Raw genomic sequence first — 18,046 nt, 5'->3', positions numbered from 1 at the left:
ACCATGCCCAACTCTGGGTTCTCAAAGGCACATTTCTTGCCTGTGGAAGTCACACATGGGATCCCTGAAGTTAAGACTTTCTGAAACTTCTTTTGAGGAACATGATTTTGTATAGTCCTAACTCAGGCCCTGAAAGCAAATTCCAGAAATCTCTATCTTATATAGCTGATACTCTTCATTCATAGGTGAAGAACTGTAGTCCTTATAATAATACTTTCTGACAGGAACAAATCATTTTTCTTTGTTGCTGTTTTCTCTTGTACGAGCGAAATCCATGGTAGGTAGTTGGAATATTAGCAGTGGAGTTAATGGTCACAGTGGAAGGCAGGACAAAATAACGTTTCACTGTTCAAAAATCTCACCATCTGTGTCTAAAGCACAAGTCAACAGATGCTTGTCCAAAGATTGCTGTCAAAATGCAGGAAAAAAGTTAGGTGATTTTGAATGATGTGGTAGGCCTTGTCACATGGGCGCAGGAAACACAGGCACAATGAGTTCTGAGGAAACATCTGGAGGAAAGTGGTGAGATAGCTTGAGAGATATTCACTGGGCACTCTTCTCAAACACGAGAAGAAATGTAACAGAAAGCATGAAAGTCCTTATTTAAAAATGTAAGAATTAGATGAAAAATAAATGCTGATGTCAACTGAAAAGAAAAAAGAAAAAAGAAAAAAGAAAAAAAGAAAAGAAAAGAAAAGAAAAGAAAAGAAAAGAAAAGAAAAGAAAAGAAAAGAAAAGAAAAGAAAAGAAAAGAAAAGAAAAGAAAAGAAAAGAAAAGAAAAGAAAAGAAAAGAAAAGAAAAGAAAAGAAAAGAAAAGAAAAGAAAAGAAAAGAAAAGAAAAGAAAAGAAAAGAAAAGAAAAGAAAAAAGAAAAGAAAAGAAAAGAAAAGAAAAGAAAAGAAAAGAAAAGAAAAGAAAAGAAAAGAAAAGAAAAGAAAAGAAAAGAAAAGAAAAGAAAAGAAAAGAAAAGAAAAGAAAAGAAAAGAAAAGAAAAGAAAAGAAAAGAAAAGAAAAGAAAAGAAAAGAAAAGAGAAGAAAAGAGAAGAAAAGAGAAGAGAAGAAAAGAGAAGAGAAGAAAAGAGAAGAAAAGAAAAGAGAAGAAAAGAGAAGAGAAGAGAAGAGAAGAGAAGAAAAGAGAAGAGAAGAGAAGAGAAGAGAAGAGAAGAAGAGAAGAGAAGAGAAGAGAAGAGAAGAGAAGAGAAGAGAAGAGAAGAGAAGAGAAGAGAAGAGAAGAGAAGAGAAGAGAAGAGAAGAGAAGAGAAGAAAGGAAAGGAAAGGAAAGGAAAGGAAAGGAAAGGAAAGGAAAGGAAAGGAAAGAAAGGAAAGGAAAGGAAAGGAAAGGAAAGGAAAGGAAAGGAAAGGAAAGGAAAGGAAAGGAAAGGAAAGGAAAGGAAAGGAAAGGAAAGGAAAGGAAAGGAAAGGAAAGGAAAGGAAAGGAAAGGAAAGGAAAGGAAAGGAAAGGAAAGGAAAGGAAAGGAAAGGAAAGGAAAGAAAGGAAAGGAAAGGAAAAAGAGAAGAGAAGAGAAGAGAAGAGAAGAGAAGAGAAGAGAAAAGAAGAGAAGAGAAGAGAAGAGAAGAGAAGAGAAGAGAAGAGAAGAGAAAGAGAAGAGAAGAGAAGAGAAGAGAAGAGAAGAGAAGAGAAGAGAAGAGAAGAGAAGAGAAGAGAAGAGAAGAGAAGAGAAGAGAAGAGAAGAGAAGAGAAGAGAAGAGAAGAGAAAGAGAGAGAAGAGAAGAGAGAAGAGAAGAGAAGAGAAGAGAAGAGAAAAGAAAAGAAAAGAAAAGAAAAGAAAGAAAAGAAAAGAAAAGAAAGAAAAGAAAAGAAAAGAAAAGAAAAGAAAAGAAAAGAAAAGAAAAGAAAAGAAAAGAAAGAAAAGAAAAGAAAAGAAAAAGAAAAGAAAGAAAAGAAAAGAGAAAGAAAAAGAAAGATAAGAAAAGAAGTCACGGTATTTAGAATGGAAAATGGTGGTTGATAAGAGTTTAGCTGTATGAATGAATAAGAAGGACTGAGCAGGAGAGACATTGTACCAAAGAATGCAGATTTAAACAAGCTTTGATTTTCAAGATATGGAGATCAAAGCCTTAGAATCAAAGATGGTACCTGAATGATGCTCCTGAATGAGATTTGGTCCACAGTGCTAAAGAAAGGAGACAAAACAAGAGACAAATTGTGAACACATTGAACTTGAGACCCCCAGAGAGAAAGGTCAGAGTCAAACAATGCTGTTAGCTCAATGAACATACTTATTTCCTCCCAGGGACTCTCATCTTTTTCAGGGTCATATAGAATAGAGCAAAGCCAAGGCCTCACTCCAAATCTGTGTCTTCAACTAGTTTGCAAAAATAAGTTCTCCAATGAAAGTATATCTTACTGACACATTCCCAGCTACCTCTTGTCACTCAGGTCATTTGGTCTGAGTTCTTATTACAAATAGACCATAAGTCTTTGTCTTGTGTTTTGTACATCCTGTACTTATCTGCTGTTTGAAATAGAGTATGTTTATAAAAAGGTATCCACTCTTTATATCAGGACAGAAACTAATGTAGAAATCAAAACATCTTTGGTGAAGGTTTTTTTGTTCATTTGTTTTGGTTTTGGTTTGTTTTTTGTGGTTGTCCTACTTTTAAAAAGTACACCTTACTTCTAGTCTGACTGCAGTTTTTATTAATGTTTAGACATTGAACTTTTTACCACCTTTTGGATAAATGAAGACTGCCTTTCATGTTGAAATCCACCTGAAGATAGATTGAGATCCATCTGAAGATATATCTGGGATGCAAGGGGAGGTTACTTTGCAGACCACAATTAACTTCTTTTATAAATTAGCCAGACCGAGCTTTCTTTGTCACGTTTTGCCGTATTGCAGGTTTTGCAAATCCAAGGCAATTTCTGCAGTTGTTTCTCGTTTTTATTTTTTGTTTGTTTGTTTTTCCAAAACCTTTCCAACCTTGAGGTGTGGACATGATATTCTAGTAAAGGTGTCAATAATAACATACAGATACAATATTAGTCTGTCTTATTAGTCTTCACCTTACATTGTTAAGAGCTACATTAGTCTCAGTCACTGTATTACAATGTGAGCTCATGTTCAGTTGGTTACTCACCAAACCCCAAAGGCTTTCATAGATACAAGCTTTCCAAGAAACATTATTTGTGTCTTGTGTGACCTACTTTCTATGTTCCTGGATGTACAACCTTGCATATGGCAGCATTAAAATGTATGATGTTTAAAAATGAATTCACATTACTGAGTGACTTGGAATTTTCTATATATTATTTACCACTTGAGTCAATAATCATGTCATATGCATAATTCCTCAGAAGCAATTTTATTTTTCATTTCTAGGTTACCAATACACAAAATGAACAATACGGAGTCAAGGACAGCACTAATCCCATGAATTTCTGTGACGTTTTCCCATTTACAATTAGTGTTGGAGATTTGTTATCAAAACCTTTTTTTTTTTTTTCCCAGTCTGATTAATACAAATATGTTTTACATTGATTATTGCTAATGTCAAATTTTAGTTAGAAAGTCACATAAAAATAAGCCAAATGCTAGTTTTTCAACATGGTCTTTGCCAGTCAGATTTGTAATCTCCTAAAAAGACAATGTCAGATTTCTTTGTATATGTGTATGAAAAGTATTTTCATGCTTTTATTCATTTATTCATTAACTTAATCTGCTGCCATACTTGCCATTGTTGCTTTTGCCAAGGAGAGACAGACCAATCAAGGTGAAGGTCCTGTTGAACCAGGCTGTACAAGGAGCCAACCAATGAATGTGTGCAGAGTCTGAAAGCAATGTGTGACACAATTGTCATTTTCTTTAATTAGCCTCAATCTTAAACAACTGTCCAGCCTGTTACATAGGACACATAATTTCTTCTCAACTCACAACTGCATATTTTCAATAGTATACGTCCTTTAAGATTAATTTGCAACATATTTCAGAAAACAGGACATTCAGGATGACAGAACTACAACATAGTAAAATGATCCTTTATAAACATGTCTGGCTGACAACCATGTAGTCTTAATATTCCTATCCGATGTCTACAGATACTTTTTTTTTTTTAACAAAAAAATAGCTAAAGGTAAGGCATGGTGTATTCTGTTTTAAACATTCTTTTTTTCCTTGAATTGATCTGAAACCTTTTGATGTACTCAAGAGTTTGTTGTTTCTGCATTGTGTCCTTCAACCTAAAATAATACCAAAAGTGATAGAATGAAAAATGACAACAATTAAGAAGAAGCTGAACCTGCAAATTTGTTTTTATGGATTTTCCTGCTCTGTGTTGCAAATGTTGGGATCTAAAATACAAAATAATTCAGTCTTTTATTTTTCACAGTTCTCTTTTCAAGGTTAATTAATTTTGAAATGAATAGAATGAAAATCCATAGCAATATGTTTGCTTTTATCCCCTATCTTTCATTAAGTCTACTAAAAAATGGGTAAGTATGTACCTGTACCTTTGTATGTGCAGACAGGCACATGTGGAAACTCATAAGAGTAATGAATGACCCCTGGTAAGTGGCTTTGTTTGCCTCTGTTTACTTGGCAACATATTGCAGAATGGGGCTGTTCCTTGTACCACTCAGAAGAGCAGAGGCTGGTGACAGTTATATCACTCCCTACAATATTAAAGCTTAAGAGGATATGACTAGCCTGACAAGACAGCTTTGGATGTCAGTACTGTCTTCCCATATCTGCAAATAAAAATAAATAAATAAATAAATAAATACTGAAGCGAGCTGTGGCAGTCCAGCAGTCTTCCATGTGTATTGGTGTCTGAGGTTCCTCCTTTTCAGGTGCAGGTTTTGGCATTTGTTCTTGTTGTAGTTCATGAGGTTCCTGTTGGTCCATTCCTCCTGCCTGTCTGTCTCCCTTGGTTGGCAGCCCTGCCCTCCAACCTATTAACTGTTCTCTCCAGTTTGGTGTCATTACCAAACACCTCAATAGTACACTCGATTATGTCCTCCAGGTCACTGATGAAGATGTCAAGCTTGGGATCCCATTGCAGGCCCCTGTAAGATCCACTTGACACTGGCATCCAAGTAGAGTACTAACCACTAGCCACCACTGTTTGACCCTCTCCATCCAGCTAGATTTTTGCCATCAAATTGTCCAGCCATCCCGACCATAATGGCCTTACATGGGTAAAAGATTAATTAATCATGAATTAGCTAGGCAAGAGAAATGAGACTTTGGAAATGTGGACTTATTCATACCCACTATTAGTAAGCAGAATTCATTCTCTTTACCTCCAAAGCTAATGATGAACTGTGTGTGTTAAGCAACACAGTTATTTGTTTGATTTGTCTTCACAAATGTCACTGTGAAGATGAGGTTGGAGAACTTGCGCAATAGGAGGTCATGTAGTTATGATATTGGTTTTCCCACATAAGAGAAAAAATGTGGGTTTGGTTGTTTTTGTTTGTTTGCTTGTTTTCACAAAAACTGGCATTATTTTGGAGTTTGAAGAAGTCAGAGTTTAGCAGCTGAGTGAAATAGCGGTACAGTGTAGTGGCTTTCCCATAATATGCTTAACTTTTTTGTGCACAGTTGATACCATTCCGTACACCTCTTAGATAGGGGATCCAAATAATTATTTACAGTCAACACTAGAAGAAACTAATCTGATCAGAATTCTTTCATCTAAATGTTGATCATTGCAAAACATGTTTTTAATGTAGAATGGAAGTGTTTTTAAAATATTTTTATTAAAATTATCTCAGGTAAAGAATGCTTTGAAAAAAAAGTGACAAAAGTTTTATACTTATGTCAAAGCATCTCCTGTTTTTGTTTCTAAGGAAGCCTTTCAATACAGGAGAAGAGCAATGTTCTAAATGTGCCAAAGTCAGCTCTTGGTATTGATTTTAAGAATATTGAAATATTTCAGTATCTTTTCATACTGTCACATGCCAGTAGTAGTGCGATATGTGACTATGTTGCTGCTGATATGCCATGAACTAGCTAATAATTATAAGAATAAAACATACAATAAATTCCACCAGATTATGAAAAAGAAAATAGATTATTACAGTTTGTGTTTACTTTAGCTAAGCAGAAATCACTTCAAAGTGATATGTCTTCAACATTTTGCAGGAGGCTGTTTAAAAGTGTAGTTTAGGTTCCAAAGCAGAATGAAATCTTTTTTTTGAAATGTTGCATTTTCAATTTTAATTAGAGTGCCAAGAATTTAAAAATTCTGTCCTCAGTCTTATTAAAAGTTGTTTAATATCTTACATAACTAGGAAAAAAAAAAAAGGGTAAAAAAGGGTGCATGTCTCTGACATATTGGTGATCTAAGGCAAGATGCAGATCCTCACAGAATGCTTGCTTTTTGTACTACTCCTTAAAATTCACTCATTTAGTTGAGAAGCTAAACTGATATTAAACTGGTCTTAATGTTGAGCTGTTGTTTGTTCACTTTTTCTCATTTGTATCAAATCTGTTCAATCCGTCCCAAAATACTTCTCCCCTCTCCCTTCTGCCCTCTGCCTTAACACCCTCCCCAATCCCCCACCTCCCAAAATAATCAGAGTTTTAATGTTTTTTAATGCCATAGCAAATTCCTGTGTTGTCATGCTCTCGACCAGAGGTACAATTTTTCTTGACCTCACGTCATTTTTGTAGCTTTCATGATTGTATAATGCTCAGCCATGTTTAATAATACTTGTCTGGTATTGCTATGATGACTTTAAAAAAAAAAATAAAGATATGTACTTGTAAAATCTTTTAACCCTATCAAAATTATGTGGCTGTCATGGCAACTATGAAAAAAAATGCAGATTGTGGCTTTCTTAGAGGACAGTATTTTATGATCATTGCAAATAAAATAATGAGAAAATACTGCAAAATACTCTGTTGCTCTGCAAGGTAGGATAAAAACAGCAACAACAAAAAAAGGTACATAATTCTTACAGCTAGAGAAAGTTAACATTTTCTATTTATTAGAAATGACACCAAGTCTTCTTTTTCACTTCAGTACTCCTAGCCTGGGGCATTCCTGACAAAATAACAAAACTGAATTAAATCTATGTGTTTTAACAGCAGCAAACTCCTTGAACTCCATGAACATTATATTTTTTGAGAGCTCTTTAATTCATTGCTAAATTATGGATTTTGTCTTCTTTCCTTATCTTCTTGTCATCACCAGGGTGAGATTGTTCACCCTCTTAAAATAAAATTTCACGACTTTGAAGACACAAGGTCATTTCCTAGTTGCAAATGACATTGTGATAAAGTGCCATATAACAGTTTAGAAGACTTCACCTCTCTGTTTCCTTTGAAAAGGAAGAAAAGATTCTTTTTGCAGAATTGAGCAAATTACCACAACCTTATTCACCTAGTTATTTCAAAATAAAACTACTAAATATGAAACTGAATGGTAGTACCAGACTACAAAAGAAAGAGAGTGCTTCTCTTCTTCATTCTGAGGAAAGAATTTTGTTTTAAAGAAATTAAATTAGAGTGGTATAATCATTACATGTACACCCACAACATTTTATTCTATATTGTCTAAGTCTTTCCATCTCCAAAATCTTCTTGGCAATGAACAGATGAAAAAGCTATGCAATTGCTGAAAGATCTTGCCGTTTTGTCACTATTGAATATAAGTCGTCAAGAGTCACATTCGGAGTGCTTGGAATATACTTTAATTTTGAGATAAAAGAAACTGTATGGATAATGTCCTAAATACAACCTGAGTTGTATGATATCCCAAGACTGTCTGTCAAGTTAGAATTTTGACTGAGACACTTACAGGTCTTCTTTGTCAAATATTGGAATGATGTTTTCATGCTAATTTGCTGCATCAAACTGGAGGTATTTAATTAGTTGCAGTTTACATGTTGCTTGCTGTTGAAACCATGATGATTCAGTCCTGATGTGACAAAGATATATACTGCTATGACTGAATCTGGGAAGTAAAACCCAAATGTCTTGGAACACAGTGTTTCTGACACTCTTGTGACACTTTTGTGTAAAGATTCAGGAGGAGAATTCAGCTTTTTCAAAACTGGGGTAAATATGTTTCCAAAAGAAGACAGCTTCATCTTCATGCTTTTTGTGCACTGCCTGAGGGAGGAGTCCAACTGAAAAATTAAGCAAAATTTGATCACATAAATAAATACCTTAACATGATGCACATGTAAAATAGGCATAATTAATTTCCAGGGTAATTTAGGTGTTGCATTATAATTTTATATTTGAACGCTTGAAATTGTGATTTTCATATCATTCCTTGCAGGCAGGGATTTACGTCACGTAATATATTAATATCTCAAATTCATGTGCTCAGTAGTTGTCCTGTATCTTCAATAACTATTTTTTGATGGCAATGTAATCTAAGACGTAGATGTAATATGAAATATGTGACAATATAAAAGTACCATTATAAAAGAGCCTTCTTCAGAAAACAACCTTGAATCTAATGATCCTTAGCTGATCCTGTTTAAATGAAACAGCAGGATAAACAAAAGCATGTCTGTAAGAAAAGATTTAGATTTTGAAAGGAAAAACTTCGACAAATTATGAGAACCAATCAGAGACAATGACTAGATTGAGAGTTTAAGGTCTTTAATATAGAAGAACCATGAACATTAATCCAAAAGAGAAAACTGTATCTGGAATTTGCAGACAAAGCAAGGAAAAAGTTGAAAGTAACAACCCAGGACTTTCAGAGTAAAACCACCTTGAAAATTGTGGTGGTTTTAAAAAGAGAAAATAGTAAAAAGAAAAAAAAAAAAGTTTGAATTTACTTGGTGATGGAAGAGAAGAATAATAATGTAAAGCCTTGCAAAAGATATTTAAATACATAAACAAATAGTATCTTTAACCAGAACTACGTATTAAAAAAAAAAAAAAAAAGAATGACTAGGTGAATCTCATGATAGGAAGGTTGAGGTGATGATGATATGCAAGATATTGTTACTGTAGCTCTAAAAACCATGTGTGTTATGTTTCAATTTTCAATACAGCTGATGATGCAGAACACCAACCACTGGGTTTCTGTCTTCCTGTGGACCAGACATGTGGCCTGTGTAGAGTTACATGCTGCAGGGCCTCCACTTGCCACCTAATCTGACATCTATACAATATCATAGAGGTAAGAATTCCTGTGCAGAAAATTTACACTGAAAATGAAATAATGTTGCTATCTGCAAATCTGTTTAAAAGTTCTCTATTATAGGAAGACTCTGCAAAAAAATAAAAAAAAAATCATCTGTCTTGTTTGTTGCAATCCTCATATTTACTGATATATTTTTCTGAAACAGTATTGATTCTGCCATTTTACGCTTAACATAGTATTTATCAACAAGAAGTGGATATTAAGCATAGTACTGACATTTTGAAATTCCATTTTATCTTCAGGAAAAAAAAAAAAAACCTTACAAATTTAATTAGTTGGATTTTGGCCCAGATAAGCAAAAGAAGGTCTGCTCAAGAAAAGACAGCTATATTCTGTATATTCAGTCTTAAATGATTACTTTTATGAAGAACAATATTCTTCTGTAAGCTTCTTATTTCCATACAGAAGAGAACAAGTTTCTTCCTCTGTGAATCCTTCTTCACCAATTTTATCTGGAGAATATAGTTTTCCTTAGACAGCCCACTGAGAATGCACAAAATGTTCATATATGTTGTATCCAAAGAAAAATTTGGGGCTGTAATGCATTTAAATACCACATCAAAGAAACACCATCTGCCCCTTGCTAAGGACCTGTTCCAGCCTGTGCTACAGCCTAGATTTGTCCCCAGCACTATCACCATGAGGAAGCTAAATTCAGTTTTCCTTGGTGCTCTGTCTTTATTTTTGCTGGAAAGATGAATTGGTATTTGCATAAAGCCACTTTTCCCACTGTAATTACTGGGTAAGTTTTTATAGTGTGAACCAAATATTACTGCTAACGGATGTATTGCCTCACACATATCATTATGAAAAACTGTGCATTGTAGCCACTTCTTGTCATTAGCATTGTCAGCATTGTCCCTGATCTGCTTGTTCCTCTGCTGTGTAGTTTAAAACCAGCTTTGTCAACTGTAAGTAGAATTTCTGAGAACCTTCTTAGAGTCATAGAATCACAGACCGGTTTGTGTTGGAAGGGACCTTAAAGACCATCCAGTTCCATGTCCCCTGCCCTAGGCAGGGACACCTCTCAGTACATCAGGCTGCTCAAAATTCCATCCAGCCTGGCCTTGAACACCTCCAGGGATGCAGCATCCACAGCTTCTCTGGGCAACCTGTTCCAGTGCCTCACCACCCTGTGAGTGAAGAATTTCCTCCTAACATCTAATCTAAATCTCCCTACTTTTAGTTTTAAACACCCTTGTCCTATCATTATCTGCCCAAGTAACAAGTTGCTCTCCAAAACCTACCAGCAACATTTTCTAGATTACTGAAAACATTCAAGAATATTTCTGGTTTGTACTTCTTCACATCTTGCAAGATATTTTCACCTTGCTCAGAATGCATAATAAACATTAGACAATCAGAATTCCCAGGAGAATGTTACCTGATGTTCTTTGAACTCTTTGTGTATAGAGAAGCAGGACATATTAATCCATGTGAGATTTATTCCCAATATAAGGATAATGAATTTAATATAATAGCTGGCAGTATTCACACACATTTTTGGAGGTGATATTATGGGAGCTGGAAAAAAAGCTAGGGATTTACTATATTTCATAAGGCACTCCTTGTCTATTAGAGATTCTTCATTTCATGTTTTTTGTACACTGTGGAAAAGTTATTTTCTTTACTTTACCTTTCACCCATCTCTCCATTTCAAGGACTCATTTGAGGCATTAGTTTCTACAACTTCATTCTAGACCGACTAGATATGTACACCATGTAAGTATGAATACACACATATAAGTGTATATGTATTTTAGTCTTGGAAGATAATTTATTCCTTTCCAAATCAGAAACAATTATTTTACCATACGGATACTTGCAAGATTGTGCTCATTCTGAAGATCTGTATTATTGCAGATTTGCCATCCGTGTTTCACCAGACCATTTATGTAATTATTGAATGCTTAACAGCATCATAATTAGAAGTACTGCTCTTCCTATTCCAACTACTCTTCCTATTCCACAGAAGCTGTGAGAGGAAGAAGTATGTGACTATGAAGTGGTTAGATACAATGTGAAAATTTGTCTTAGAACAAAAGATATTCATTTACTTAACTGTTTAATATAAATGTCCACTTTTCAGTCTTCATTTTGTGTTCTTTTCATAGACACAGGAAATAAATAAGTACTTTCAGAGCACAAAGAATCTCATGCTGAAGGAGCTGATCAAAAATCAGTCACCCGAATGACATGCTGACTGCTTGTTTCTCTCCACTGACTCCAAAGGAAGTCACAGGTGCGGATATGCAAATGTCTGTAACAGCAGATATTTGGGCAGATTATTCACACTTCGTTCCTCGTTGTAACCATATAGATGAAGTGTGGGTAGATAAATAGTTAGGCAAAGATATGCCATCTCTGGAATGTCAATCAAGTGCCCAGCACTAAAGCAATCAGTTCTGTAAAAATCTCCTGAGTTCTGGAGGAGAGACACAGGGAAATGCCAAAGTGAAGAGTAAGTTTCTTAAATGGGTTAGATTTACAGTGCTTTATTTGTTTGTTATTTTAAAATGATAATTAAAACCTGGTAGTAAAATCTCACAATAGCAATTTTGCCTGGTAAATGCTCTAGATGTCACTCCCTGACAAATGAGCTCAGGGTATCTCTTTTACAAATAATAAATTTTTGAGGTAACTCCAGCCAACACTGGTGATGGAATTCCATATATATTTTGAGACTGTATGCAGCCCCAAATATAATGGTGCCTATATTTTATTGCCTGATGTTTGAGATGATCCAAGAATTATTTTATTCTTACAGGCCCACCAATTGCATATATTACAGAAATCATATCCTTTAAGAGTATTTGGAAGGTAGACATTTAAATGTGTTTCAGTATCTTACTTATAATGCTGAGGGAGGCAATGTGGCTTCCCATGGAAACCTTAAAAATTCAAGTCCAACTGCTACCCACAGTCTTGACAGAATCCATTTACTATGTAGTTATTTCGATCAGAAAAAAAAAAAAAAAAAAGTGGGTGCCATTTTCAGCCAGGAGCTCTACTCCTTTTATGTATTTACTTGCAGAAAAATGACATGTTTGCAAATGTCTTTTTGAAGAGTACTTTATTCTATAAATACCCCTATTGAAGTCATGAGTGTGCCTGTAGACTAAACTGCTACCTATCACAGAATCAGAGACAAATAAGGCTGGAAGAGACCTCAGAAGGTCATCTACTTTATTCTTCCCCTGCAGGCAGAATCAACTGTACCTGTCAACTTTGATAGATGTTTATCTAACCTGTCCTTAGAGATTTCCAATGACCGAAACTCCAAAAGCTCTTCAGGCAATCTATTCCAGTGTGTCATGATCCATGTCGTTAGAAAATTTTACTTACTATCTATCTTAAATCTTCCTGGCTGTAACTTAAGCCTATTAATTCTTTTTCTGTCCTCTCTAGGCACAGAGAACTTATTATTTCTTTCTTCTTCATAGCAGCATTTTATGTGCTTGCAGTTCATAACAATGCCATGGTCTTTTTCTTTTTTTCTTGAAACATTCTCACTAGTACTCTTTTTCAGTTCCTTCTTCCTGTTATTTTCACTGTTCTTTTCAGTTAGCCCACATGATAATTGTATGTGGAAAAATAGAAATTTTTGAATTTCTTTAAGCTTAAGAGATGGCCTTTTCTTACATAAACCTGATTTATATAGGGCATACAAGAGAAAAAAATATATATATATATTTAACAAGTATTAAACACTGTTTAAGAGAAAGGAGTGTGTGATCACAACATTGGAAGTGATGTCCATTACCTGGTATGGAAACTAGATGACAAACATAGAAAAGTCCAATAACTTTCTTTTTTCCTAGCATCTGAATGATACAAGTATTCATGGGGGGAATAGTTAGGCAGAATGTACAGGAAAAAGTTTTGATGTAGACATTTATTTAGAAAGTTCTACAATGTCCAAAAAATATTAATTTCTTGTGGTAGCAGTAGATATATGTTACACACTTTAGGGAAGTTTTTTACCAGTCTGCATATGCTTTAACAAAGACTAGAGTTACAAAAGATCATAGTTACTCAGCTTCCAACTTTGACAACTAGATCATTTTGATATCTTGAGGCACATTAATTATCATTTGATATCAACAATTCTATACAGACCTACCTTCCTGACAACAGGATTGCACAAATTTTCCTTTATAATGCTTCCAAAGTTTGGGTACCTTAATTCTAGGAAGTTTCTAAAAGCAATAATTCATTAACTTATCCTGTCTGAGAGCTGCTTAGGATAGCATATCTGTATCTCAAGTGTCTGTTGGATATTCAGGACTCCCTTAATATCTTCTGTTGAATTTTCTCTATAAAATAATTAAGTTTTCCTGTGGCCAGAGAAGAAATTGCAAGTTTTAAATACCATAGTTCAATGATGAGGATATTTCTTTAGGCCTAGGAGAGAGATGGAAATTTCTGCTATAATTAATATACAATTAATAGTTCATTGTTTATACAGTATCCAGGAAAACAACAATAACAACAACCAAAACAAACAAAAAACAACAACAGAAACAAATAGAATATCCAGTAGATTATTAACTGAAGTAGTCTTTGAGGATCTAAACAATTTGGATTCAAGTCCTTGCTTCAAATGTGACAGAAGAGTAAGTTTTCAAATAGGTTTATTGACTCCAAGCACTACTGTGAGGTTGTGTTGCAACAACTGAATTTTAGGCAGCTCATACAACCACAGTTGAGTTAGCAACCACAATAGGAAATTCAGAGCAGCCAGCATACTGTAAGTGGATACCCAAGCTCACCAGTAAGCAACGCTGAGCAGAGTTTTATGCTTCTGTCAGGAATTTCAACGTCTATTATCAAAACCCACTTTCTTCCTTCCCCCTCAAAAAGCTTGTGTCACATAGTTTAGGATGGCCCCAAAACAACTCTACTATTGAAAACAGGTTCTTCTGCACAAAAGAATCTATGATTTTGAGGCTGAACAAATAAGGGCATCACCAAGCCTCTGAGTTGGGCAATCAAGAGGAAAGAAACTCTGATTCAAGAAGAGCAGGTGAGAATGCAAGAGTGCAGGTGTCCATAAGGAATGCCCTAATCCCACGCTAAGTGGAAAACTTAAGTCTTCTTTGAGAGTGGTGCATATGATTGCATAGGAGACAATAGGATACACAGAGGGCCCCTATCCCAGAACAGTTCAGACCAGTTTATGCTCCATATCTGCCCTCCCCACCAAGAGGGGTGGAAACGTGTTTCAAAGTTCTTCATCTGAGCTGGTGCTTGTACTGGAACTGATGTTGTACTGGAACAAAAAATGCACTACTTGTTCCTCTACAGAAACATATATTCCACCTGCTCCCACAGTAGTATAACAAATATTTTTCTGAGACAGCACTTTATTCTCAAAAATCTGTCATATCATAGGAGACATACTAGGAATCTCACCTTCGTACATGTTTCAAACAAGAGATGTAAGGGTATCCTTTCAGTTTTAGTGTGTTTTGGGTATAGGTGGCAAGGTTTGGTAGTGGGGGGTGGCCTGTGTGAAAAGAGACCGGCAGCTTTCTGACTTTCTTATTCAGAACACAAAAAAGTGAAACAACTACCTAAAACTCAAAAACAGATCTTCACTTATTTCACCTGTGAGAAGCTAAACAATAACGCTAGAGAGTTTTACTTGAGAAAAATCAATTGTGACTAAAAACTATATCAAAAATCCAGCCCACGCTCCTTATGGTTCAGTTTCTTATGAATTATGTTAATTCAAAAGTGTCAATTAACCAAGATGTCATTCCATCCTAGTAAGAAGATGAAACTGTTCAAACAGCAGGAGTTTTTTATTTTTAGTTTATTGCTTTAATTATTTTAGCAAGAACTTACACAATTTTAAAGGCAGAAAGAAATTTACTTATAATGATACCAGTAACGTAATTGCAACAAAAGCAGTGAGCCTTCAATGTGACTTCAGGGTCTAAAATGATGCTTTAAGTATGAAGTTCATTTTAAGTATTTTATCTTAGAGGTATACTGAATTGCATATAACAAACAGCCAATCAGGTCACACCAGTTGCCGAATAATTCATACTTCATAATTAGTGTGGTTGGGTTTTATGAATTAATATGTTCATTCAAGGGTTCATGCCTCTGCTTATTTCAATGTGATATTATTCAGAAAGGCTTTACAGTCAAACATAACAACAAAACAACAAAGATTCTTTCTTGTAAGCTACTTATGGCGAACCAATTAATATGGAGAGCTAGGAAATGGCCCGACTGAAGTGCATCTACACTAATGCACGCAGCATGGGTAACAAACAAGAGGAACTGGAAGCCATCGTGCACCAGGCCGGCTACGACTTGGTTGCCATCACAGAAACGTGGTGGGACCACTCTCATGACTGGAGTGCTGCAATGCCTGGCTATAGGCTCTTCAGAAGGGACAGGCAGCACAGAAGGGGTGGTGGTGTGGCTCTCTATATTAGAGAGTGTTTAGATGTTGAGGAACTTGAGGCGGGGACTGATAAGGTTGAGTCCCTATGGGTTAGGATCAGCAGGAAGGCCAACAAGGCAAGCATCCTGGTGGGGGTCTGTTATAGACCACCGAACCAGGATGAGGAGACTGATGAGGAGTTCTACAGGCAGCTGGCAGAAGTTGCAAAATCGTCAGCGCTTGTTCTTGCGGGGGACTTCAACTTCCCAGACATATCCTGGAAGCACAACACAGCCCAGAGAAAGCAGTCTAGGAGGTTTCTGGAGAGCGTGGAAGATAACTTCCTGATGCAGCTGGTTAGAGAGCCTACCAGGGGAGGTGCCCCGCTAGACCTTCTGTTCACAAACAGTGACGGACTGGTGGGAGATGTGGTGGTCGAGAGCTGTCTTGGGCAGAGTGACCACGAAATGGTTCAGTTCTCTATTCTTGGCGAAGTCAGGAAGGGGACCAGTAAAACCGCTGTCTTGGACTTCTGGAAGGCTGACTTTGAGATGTTCAGGACACTGGTTGGCAGAGTCCCTTGGGAGGTGATTCTGAAGGGCAGAGGAGTCCAGGAAGGCTGGGCACTCTTCAAGAAGGAAATCTTAATGGCTCAGGAGCAGTCTGTCCCCACGTGCCCAAAGACGAGCCAGCACGGAAGAAGACTGGCCTGGCTGAACAGAGAGTTGTGGTTCGAGCTTAGGAGAAAAAAGAGGGTTTACAATCTTTGGAAAAGAGGGTGGGCCACTCACGAGGACTATAAGGCTGTTGCGAGGCTGTGCAGGGACAAAATTAGAAGGGCCAAAGCTCATCTGGAGCTAAATCTGGCTACTGCCGTTAAAGATAACAAAAAATGTTTTTACAAATACATCAACACCAAAAGGAGGACTAAGGAGAATCTCCATCCTTTACTGGATGTGGGGGGAAACTTAGTCACAAGGGATGAGGAAAAAGCTGAGTTCCTTAATGCCTTCTTTGCCTCAGTCTTTAGCGGCAAAACCAGTTGTTCTCTGGATACCCAGTACCCTGAGCTGGTGGAAGGGGATGGGGAGCAGAATGTGGCCCTCACTATCCACGAGGAAATGGTTGGCGACCTGCTATAGCACTTGGATGTACACAAGTCGATGGGGCTGGATGGGATCCATCAGACAGTACTGAGAGAACTGGCGGAGGAGCTGGCCAAGCCGCTTTCCATTATTTATCGGCAGTCCTGGCTATCAGGGGAGGTCCCAGTTGACTGGCGGCTAGCAAATGTGACGCCCATCTACAAAAAGGGTCAGAGGGTAGACCCGGGGAACTATAGGCCTGTTAGTTTGACATCACCACCAGGGAAACTCAAGGAGCAGATTATCTTGAGTGTCATCACGTGGCACTTACAGGGCAACCAGGCGATCAGGCCCAGTCAGCATGGGTTTATGAAGGGCAGGTCCTGCTTGATGAACCTGATCTCCTTCTGTGACAAAGTGACACATTTGGTGGATGAGGGAAAGGCTGTGGATGTGGTCTACCTTGACTTCAGTAAGGCTTTTGACACCGTTTCCCACAACATTCTCCTCAAGAAACTGGCTGCTCGGGGCTTGGACTGGCGTACGCTTCGTTGGGTTAAAAACTGGCTGGATGGCCGGGCCCAAAGAGTTGTGGTGAATGGAGTCAAATCCAGTTGGAGGCCGGTCACTGGTGGAGTCCCCCAGGGCTCAGTACTGGGGCCGGTCCTCTTCAATATCTTTATCGATGATCTGGATGAGGGGATCAAGTGCACCCTCACTAAGTTTGCAGATGACACCAAGTTAGGTGCATGTGTCGATCTGCTCGAGGGAAGGAAGGCTCTGCAGGAGGATCTGGATAGGCTGGACCGATGGGCTGAGGTCAACTGTATGAAGTTCAACAAGGCCAAGTGCCGGGTCCTGCACCTGGGGCGTAACAACCCCAAGCAGCGCTACAGGCTGGGAGATGAGTGGTTGGAAAGCTGCCTGGCCGAGAAGGACCTGGGAGTATTGGTTGATGGTCGGCTGAATATGAGCCAGCAGTGTGCTCAGGTGGCCAAGAAGGCCAACAGCATCCTGGCCTGTATAAGAAGCAGTGTGGCCAGCAGGTCTAGGGAGGTGATTGTCCCCCTGTACTCGGCTCTGGTGAGGCCGCACCTCGAGTACTGTGTTCAGTTTTGGGCCCCTTGCTACAAGAAGGACATGGAGGTGCTCGAGCGAGTCCAGAGAAGGGCAACGAAGCTGGTGAGGGGTCTGGAGAACAAGTCTTATGAGGAGCGGCTGAGGGAGCTGGGATTGTTCAGCCTGGAGAAGAGGAGGCTCAGGGGTGACCTTATCGCACTCTACAGGTACCTTAAAGGAAGCTGTAGCAAGGTAGGGGTTGGTCTATTCTCCCACGTGCCAGGTGACAGGACGAGGGGGAATGGGCTAAAGTTGCGCCAGGGGAGGTTTAGATTGGATATTAGGAAGAACTTCTTTACTGAAAGGG

At 37.5% G+C, this 18,046-nt stretch overlaps 1 protein-coding gene across 12 annotated transcripts in view; it reads left to right on the top strand.

Annotated features, from left to right (window-relative positions):
- The window catches only part of LOC310894811 (uncharacterized protein), a 38,338-nt gene that overhangs the window by 4,025 nt on the left and 16,267 nt on the right, over nt 1-18,046 (top strand). For 6 of the 12 annotated variants that reach the window (XR_014580189.1, XR_014580190.1, XR_014580193.1 and 3 more), the window contains exons 2-4: nt 8,984-9,111; nt 10,797-10,857; nt 11,250-11,377. Coding sequence is in view for 4 of the 12 variants with exons in the window: in XM_083825361.1 (XP_083681487.1) it covers nt 15,370-16,677 (1,308 nt within the window). In the remaining 8 variants the exon portion in view is untranslated. Of the gene's footprint in view, nt 1-8,105; nt 10,858-11,249; nt 11,378-11,902; nt 17,422-18,046 lie in introns of those variants that run through there. The other 6 variants (XM_083825361.1, XM_083825362.1, XR_014580191.1 and 3 more) reach the window with 4 other exon arrangements.

Source organism: Anser anser, assembly GCF_964211835.1.
Source record: "Anser anser genome assembly, chromosome: 1".
NCBI lineage: Eukaryota > Metazoa > Chordata > Aves > Anseriformes > Anatidae > Anser > Anser anser.
Note: the sequence above shows the minus strand (reverse complement) of the source record. Positions and strands in the feature narration are given on the sequence as shown.